Consider the following 8,442-nt stretch of genomic DNA (forward strand, 5'->3'; position numbering starts at 1 on the left):
TACTAGGTCCCTTCCGACCCTCAATCTATGAATCTATGAAAAAGGGGAGCTCTGCTTCCTTTTAAATATACTGTTCCCCTTCTTGGTCTGAAACTTAAAAGATACTTTTTAATAAGAAGGAAATGTGTTTCCCTTCTGTAGTAGAGAATCATTTGTAGTACCTGGGTTAAACTATTTTTCCATCACATCTGGTATTCTGCTCCACCTCACTGGGGGTCAAGAGATAACAACTCAGAGGAAGCTTTTACCTCTACGTTGTACTTTGTTTAGTCCTTCAGTGCTGTTTCCATTCCTAGCCCTTTTCTGTTTGCACTGTACAGTTGCTGAAGCAGATATCGTCTCAGAGTATGTGTTTGTATTGAGCTTTGCATGATCCAGCTATGGTACCGCAATACAAAAAATAAACAATAATGATTATGTATGGCTGGCAGCAAAAATAATTGTAGTTCCTTTCTGACCCCTGCAGATGACTAGCTTGTATGCTGAAGCACAAGATTATATTGCCCATATTTTTAGCTAATTACACAGTTATCTAATCTCTTCTATAAATTCAGTTACCACATGCAACTCTGATTTCCTGCCAAAATGTATGTAAATGTATCCTATCTTTATTTTAATAAGGTAATCCCTTCTTTATGCATTATAAAACAGCATAAAGAAAGATCAGCTGCTTTTTAATTATCCCTCAAAAATTTTAAAATACTGTTAAGCATCTTCTAACTTTTTAATCTTGACAGGCTAAACTAACAGCTTTCCCAGAGTATCATACTCCTTTTGCTTTTTCTCCTTCCTCCAAAGAAAGTTGCAATTTTTTTTTTAATGTCAAGCACTTGAGAGTTAGGAAATCTGCCAATTTAAGGCTGTTTTGACCTTTTCCCTTTTGTGTGATAGCATTATGATACAAATTTAACCTCACCTAATATTCTCTGATAGTGCAGTCACTAGGGCTAGGGACAGACACTGAAAAAGCCTAGGCCTGAATAGATTCAATCTTTGCAAGTTAGTTTAACCTGGCTAGGCTGAACTGGTTTCTAACTGGACAGACATTCTCTCTGAACTGAGAAAATTCAGGCACATGCCTGCAGTGGCTCAGGTTAGAAGCTGAGGGGTGCTAGAGAAGCCCTTCCTTCCCTTGCACAGTGCTGAGCTGAGCTGAGCTGTGTGTGTGTGTGTGTGTGTGTGTGTAGGGGGGGGGTTGTGACCAGACCCCAGCAGGATGTCATGATTAAGGAGGTCTGCCTGCACCATCCCAGGCTTTTTCCCACTCGCTGCTCAAGGAGCAGGAGTGTTGCCAGACCCCAGGCCCCTGCTAGCACTCTGAGGCAAGGGGGAAGGGTGCAGTGCATGCCTCTGATGATATGGAGCTTTTCAATCTCTTTCCCTGCTTCTTTATACTGTCTGCAGCAAACTGACAGGTGAGCAAGCCAGCAGGGGGGTGATAACAGTGTTTATCACCTGACCAGCAAAACAATAGTCTCTCTCTAGTACTTCAAATTCCTGTTAAACAGCTTACCAACTGATCTGTTGCTTAGCTCCAACCAGCCCTAAGTGGTCACTGTTCTGACTGCCTGTCCCAGTGAAATTGGAGACACGCACATCTGTGTTAGCTAGCATACCACATGCCTAGGGTCCATCAGGCTGGGATCCCTGGTGTGGGAGATGGGGGAAGGGGGGATTTCCTGCTTAAACAGAGAGCAGCGAGGGGAGGGCAGGGGGAAGCCAGGCAGACCATGCTGTGCCTGCAAGTCTCTGCTGGAGCTCCAGCCAGAGAGCAGAGGGGAGGGGCAGCCCTGCTGTGGAGCAGAGGGCCCCACCCAGCCCAGAGAGCATGGGGTCTGGGACATACATTGCATAAACCGGTTTGAACCAAATCAGTTAAGTCTGATACTACATTCAACCAGGTTTATCTCAAACCAGTTTCAGCCATTTTTAAACTGGTTTATGTGCACTGAACATGTGTTCTGTTACAGGTTTAAATCAGTTTCTGATCAATTAAACTGGTTTATGTGCACTGAACATCTGTTCTGTTTTAGGTTTAAACCAGTTTCTGATCAATTAAACTGGTTTATGTGTAATGTCTGTCCCTAGCTGAGAAGAACAGAAGTGGGACAAATTGGTGGAAGGAGTTCACAAATACTTGCTGGCAGCAGAGAAATTAAGAGACTTGAGTAGGCCTGGGATCAATTCCAGAGTGTGCAGGAGACTGTCCCTATCCTCCCTGCACCTCTTCCAAATTCATTGTGGCTGCTGCTGCTCTCTTACACTGTTCCCATCTATTTTGAAAATCCTATCTGCATTCTGTATGTTGTCAAGCTATTAGGATGAATTGTCATGGGGGAAGCAACAGTGGTTTGGAAGGGAAATAACCTTAAAATCTGCCTTTTTAAAAAATTTCCTTTTGAAATGCATGCAGTCTAAGCTACCTAACATGCTCCTGATTTATTCATTTCAATCAGTTAAGTCATCTGACCCCAGCAGTCTTTCCTGCTCAAGTGCAGGGGGCGGGACCTGATGATCTGTAAGGTCCTTTCCCACCCCTAACATCTATCTATAAGTTCTAACTGTTTTTATGATTTATACCTGCTCATGTCTCAAATCACAAGATTTTTTTTGTCTGAGTTAAAATAGGCTTTTGCTAATCTAATTCAGATGAAGCAGAACTGACTGGAGTTAAGAGATTCTTGTATACTGTAGTGGTTTTCTTCTACATTTTGATGATAAAAAGAAAGGAGGAGAAAAACCTGATTAACTTTATTTTTCTTTTAAAGTTGCTTCAATATATTTATTCTGCAGCACGTTTAAAAGTGGGTCATGCACAAACACTCCAAAGGAACTTGAAAGAACTCATTTCACTGGATACTGATTTCCTCTTCAGGATGCATTTTGGTTCTACCATGGTTTATAATGTTCTTTCCATTCAATTTTCTAGGAGTGAAAAATAATACAATGGAGCCAGACTTTCTTAATGCACAGCCTACTGCATTTAATCAATTGCCATTTGAGAATGACATTGTTCAAGGTATGTGTTTTATGAACCAGGACTAAAGAAACAGAGGTGGGACCCAGGGAATCAGACATAAGTCCTCTGTACAATTGAATTTCATGTGTTTTTCAGCAGTATTCTCAGGTTTAATCAAGTGAAAGTAAACCTCTTGCATATAATTTGGTCTCCAGCTCTCCCGAGGCAGGTCATGAAGAAGCAATGCAAGTTTTGGCGAATCCTTTTAACTGAGGCTTATATTTTATGCACAGCAATCAAGCCAAACGTGGCTTTTCTCTTTATTTTTAGAAAGTATCACTTAGGTCTCATTGATTTTGAATTCCCTGAAAAGATGATGTATAATGGCAATTGTAATGATCTGATATGCCATTTTCTTCCTCAGAAAGAATCTGTTAACATTACAAACGACTGCACTTTTTCATGTTGCAGTCAGTGAAATGGGGTAATATCAAACTGATGGTATTTCGTATAGAAAAACTTCATTAGTCACAGCAGATGAGTATAATGAATACATTTTTGTTCTATTTATAGGAGAAAAGAAAAAAATCATAAAACCAACCTCACACAATGACCCCAAACTGGAAGGACTACAAGTGGTACCATGTCTTTTATTCCTTACCTATAAATCCTTGCTGTTTTTACATTCTATAGACCTGTGTTTTACAAATCTATGAATACGTGCCTGTTTCTATATTATATTTTTCTTAAAGTAATCTTTGCATGAAGATTTCTTTTACAATATTTGAAGGTGGTATAGAGCAGTGGTCTCCAAAGTGGTGTGTGCGCACCCCAGGGGGTGCGCAAGATGATCCATTGGGGTGTGGCAAGAAAATATTAGAACTTCTATTTATATGTATATTTATATAAATTTACATATATTGGGGGTGCGTGCTCAAAATTTTTTACTGATGGGGTGCGCGATCAAAAAAGTTTGGAGACCACTGGTATAGAGGAAGGATTCATATACCCTATAAGAGACATTGAGCTCATCCTTGCCAAACTGCCAAAATAAAGGATTTCTTCAGTTTTTGAAGATTTTTATGAGCTTTACTGTTTAACCTATTTTTTAGGGGTGTGTGAAGCAAGCTATATTTGATCACATTTGGATTTGGCCCGAATCGGGGACAGTGATTAAATTCATTGATTCGGATCACTGTCCCTGATCTGATTTCAGCTGAATCCACATCTGAAGATTTGATGCTGATTCGGAGAATCAGTGATTTGGCCATAGATACAGCTTTAAATGCTTTTTCTATATACCTCGAGGTACCAGGCATGGCTCGTGAATGCTGCAATGTTGGGGCAGATGGAGCATCCCACAGGATTGTGGGGAGCCCCCCCATGTGCTTGGAAGTGGACCAGAAGTACTTCCAGTCCACTTCCATGTCCACCAGGGAGCACACCTGGGGGGTCCCCCCATTCCCCTCCCCAGCTTAGTGATCGGCCACAGGGGGAACCCTGGTGGTCCCCAGACCCAGAAGGCGGCAGTTGCCGAGCCGGGGGGGTGAAGGGGGACCCCCAGTGTGCTCCCTGGCAGACCCAGAAGTGGACTGGAAGTGCTTCTGGGCCTGCTGCTGAGTGTGCTGGGGAGTACCCCACACTCCTATGAGACGCTCCATGCGACCCAGCATCGCAGCATTCACAAGCCACCTGCTACCTTGAGGTAAGTAGAAAAAACATTTAAAGCTGTGTCTATCTCTGAATCTCTGAATTGATTCGGAGGGTTCTGATTCGATTCAGAGAGATTAACGGGTCTCTTGATTCAATTCAGATTCAGAGATTCGGCCACCAAATCAGGCCAAATCTCTGCCGAATCAAATCGGGGACCGAAGCTTCACACAGCCCTACTATTTTCTCTTACAGAAGCTTAAACTGCAGATGTGACTGATTTATCTGTTTTCCTTCTGTCTGAGGAAGAGGGATTGTTTTGCATTGCTCATTGGTGCTGCCATCTGGCACATCAAGGAGTAGCAAGGATTGTCCTTGTTCAGAAAGGTCATAGCTCTGACCCTTTAAGGAAGAGATTTTTTTAAAAAAAAAAGAGAGAGAGAGAGATGGGGTTATTGTCCCTGCCTGCCTTAGAGAAGCAAAGAAACACATTTGGGGGTAATATTTAGTTTCCTGATCCCACTGGATGTTGTTATCAGGGTGGCTTTTGAAGCATCAAAATGGATCACTTTTGCCATGAATATTAGACTACAGGTAAAACACAATTTGAGGATAACACATCTATTTATTTCTCTTCCTTTTCCCTGCCTGTTCTTTCTGCCTGAATTTTCAGATATGCTTCTTTTGTTCTGCCACCCAGCAAGACTCAAGTAGCTGGAGGTAAAGCAGAGTTACCTGAGTTTGTAGGCTGGGGAGATGGCTGTTAAAAGAATATTTTAAGGCAGGTGAATAAGGGAGCTCATAACTTTTGTCTCAGCAATGCAGTTCATCTGTTTATGCCACTGCTCTAGGCTTCTTAGCCTGAACTGCAGAAGTATGATGCATCATCAAATCTTAGAGTTTAAGTATTAGTTGAAGACGACAGGTTTACAGTCTGGGAAAATTCTGGTTCTCTTGATTTTTAATATTATGTACACTTTTTCAGAGCTTGTCAGTACTGAACAGCATTTGTTTGTTAGTTTCTTTGAAGGTTTCAAACATCTCAGAGCTTTTTTTTTATTACGACTATTCTTTTTGATGCTGTTCTTTGAGTAACTAAACTTTAGAGTAGTGATATATAATAGTTTGCAGAAGGGTCTAATAAAATAAAAAATAATAGTTCATTCAAGATTGCTTTCATTTAATATGCCACCTATGTTCTCAGGATAGGTTTTCATTAGGACGGGTATGAGTATGGACCATAGAACCAGGGACCATAGAACCAGCTAAAGAATCAAAGCTCATCAGTGTAACATCTCATATTTCTGCAGGTTGAGCACCAAGGGGGAGGAGGTCTGTTACATACATACATACATACATACATACCTAGGGTTCCTTGATCCACAGAGATAAGAGAGTTCCTTTCCAGTTCAGAGCCTTGCGTCTTTAGCTCAGCCTGTAATTGCTATTGCTTTTAGCAACTCGGTCAGTGTGGGGCCCTAGTTCTGTGCCCCATGTACATTTTTTGCCTTTCTACATAGACAGAATAGCATTCCATCATCTGAGCATTAAATATTATGAAATGCTGAAATGCATCCTAGCCACCAGAGAGAGAACACCCACCATTTAAGATGTCATTTTCACCCACAAAAGGAGATGCATTATCTTAATGTGTATCTGCCAAATAGATTGGCATCATCAGAAAAAGCACCAAAATGCTGAGAAGCAGTGAGTACAGTTGCATGCTACAACTCTTAATAGGTAAGGTTTTGAAACTGCTACTTTCTCCTTTGATGTAAACAAATATTCTAATACTATAAAAGCCTAAGCCTGCCTGCCTGCCTGTCTGTCTGTGATGCTTTATTTGCACTCTGGCTGTCAGAAACAGCCAATCAGAGTGCTCCAAGCATGGGGGAGCACTGCCATGATTCTGAAGCTGCAGCAAGGACTGAACAGAGGGTAGGGGAGCCAAGGCCAGCAGCGCTGGCCTCGGCTCTCCCAGCCCGCTCCCTGCAAGAGGCAGAACAGCGGCAGCGTTAGGTAGTAGCCCTCCATCCCAGATCCCGCCCCCCCCCCCCCTCATACTTGACCGGCAATTGGCTAGTTAATTCAATAACAACTGTGTGTAAGTACAAATGGTGTTTAATGATGAAGGTAGTTTATACAGCAACGAACAAGGGAAATGCAATGCTTACAAGCACAGACTTTGATTCTGTAAGGGTATGCCTCAGTTGATGGATCCCCTGGAGGATCAGAGCATAATTTAAGGTAGAGTAGGCAACTTATTTGGGCTGGAGTAAGCTCCAGAGTTTTATTCACATGAATTTAATATGCACACGTCAATGCACCCACTATATAGCAGAGTATATTATCCACAAAACACACTCAATCTACCTTTTTATAATAAAAATAATCATTTTCTGGAGTTTGGTATTTGCAGCTAGCTGTGGTTAGAGGCTTTTAGCACCACTTTACCCCACCAATGTCTTGGAACTGATTCCAAGAGAGCTTTATTGTTACTCCTTACTTGAAGATCTTATAGCTGTACAGTGTTTCAAACAAAATGTTGTAATAGCAGTCTACTGGTAGCATTGGATTGGTCTTCCCACTGCATCATTCATGCTTGAGACTAATATTTATGCAGACTGTTAAGAGGTTGCACTGGAGTTTAATTCCTAGATAACACCCTAGGCAATGTTATCCCTCTGCTGTTGTGTGTTAGATATTGTCAGCAAAGACTAAAAGACAGGCATGGACATGCTTCTGGGTACTGAGGCTCAGCTCCTAGATTGTGTCCAGGAAAATTAATCCTAGTCTGTTGTCCTTTGCAGCAGGCTCTCTGGATAAAAAAAATTGCTGAGTGAAATGAATTTGAAATATTTGGTTTCTCACCCCAAGAGACCCCCACACATCAGGCACTGACTGAAAAGGAACAGTGATATGCACAGAAACACACTTACTTTTTTCAGTCAGCTCATGAATTCCTGATCCATTTCTTCTGGCAAAAGAAGGAAGAATCATGAAAGCAGAAATAGGAAATTGTGAGGTTACCTCAAAATTTCACAGAAGGAATGGGTGGGGGATAGATTACGGAGCTGGACAGTGACCCAGGATAGAAAAGGGAAATAGTGTGGGAACTATAAGAGAGAAGACCAGAATATGAACCAGGTAAAATAGGCAGGACAGGAGAAACTAGGAGGAAGATGCACCCTGTTGCTGCTAAAGCATGGCTGTTCATTTTCTTGCATCAGTACCTGCCAACTTTCTTATTTTCCCTACAGTTACTGATTGACTGGATTAATTCAACCCTGAAACAGGAGCACATAATAATAAAAAGCCTGGAGGAAGATCTATTTGATGGCCTGATACTTCATCATCTTTTGGGTAAGCTGCCTCTTTGATCTTAGTTCTCAAGAAAGTCTTGTAGGCTTTTCCATTCAGGAACTTGCAGATAAAAGTACACAACCTGTAGTAACAATTGTTATGTTTGCTGGCACCATCCTGACTGCTAATGCCTCTCTCTAATTCAAACAAAGAAAAGCATGACACTGTGAACATTTTGTTACAATTGCAATTCAGAGAAAATACTTGATTGTTTTTATTTTTCATTTTGGAAAGTCATTCTGTTCCATCCTTAATTCAAAAAATAAAATGGTTGTCTTTGAAGTGTGAGGTCACAATACCTCTGAAAGGAGTCAAGGGCATCATAAACCAGAAGCTTGATTCTGATTTGCAATATTGTTGCCCTGTGGGGTCATGCCAACTCTCAGGATCTCAATATTCTGCTATTAGACAGGAGGATGCAACACAATTGCACACATACAAACACACAAATCAATTGGGGGGGTGCATGC

The 8,442-nt window shown here is 41.5% G+C and overlaps 1 protein-coding gene across 5 annotated transcripts in view; it reads left to right on the plus strand.

Annotated features, from left to right (window-relative positions):
- Positions 1–8,442, plus strand: part of PARVG (parvin gamma) — a 45,986-nt gene that overhangs the window by 12,510 nt on the left and 25,034 nt on the right. For 4 of the 5 annotated variants that reach the window (XM_019515758.1, XM_019515755.1, XM_019515754.1 and 1 more), the window contains 3 exons: positions 2,930–3,019; positions 3,533–3,597; positions 7,870–7,972. In XM_019515758.1, the coding sequence (XP_019371303.1) occupies positions 2,947–3,019; positions 3,533–3,597; positions 7,870–7,972 (241 nt within the window). In that variant the 5' untranslated portion in view covers positions 2,930–2,946. Of the gene's footprint in view, positions 1–2,929; positions 3,020–3,532; positions 3,598–6,590; positions 7,757–7,869; positions 7,973–8,442 lie in introns of those variants that run through there. The other variant, XM_019515759.1, reaches the window with a different exon arrangement.

This window comes from Gavialis gangeticus, unplaced genomic scaffold (genome assembly GCF_001723915.1).
Source record: "Gavialis gangeticus isolate Ggan-Ray unplaced genomic scaffold, GavGan_comp1, whole genome shotgun sequence".
NCBI classification, from domain to species: Eukaryota; Metazoa; Chordata; order Crocodylia; family Gavialidae; genus Gavialis; species Gavialis gangeticus.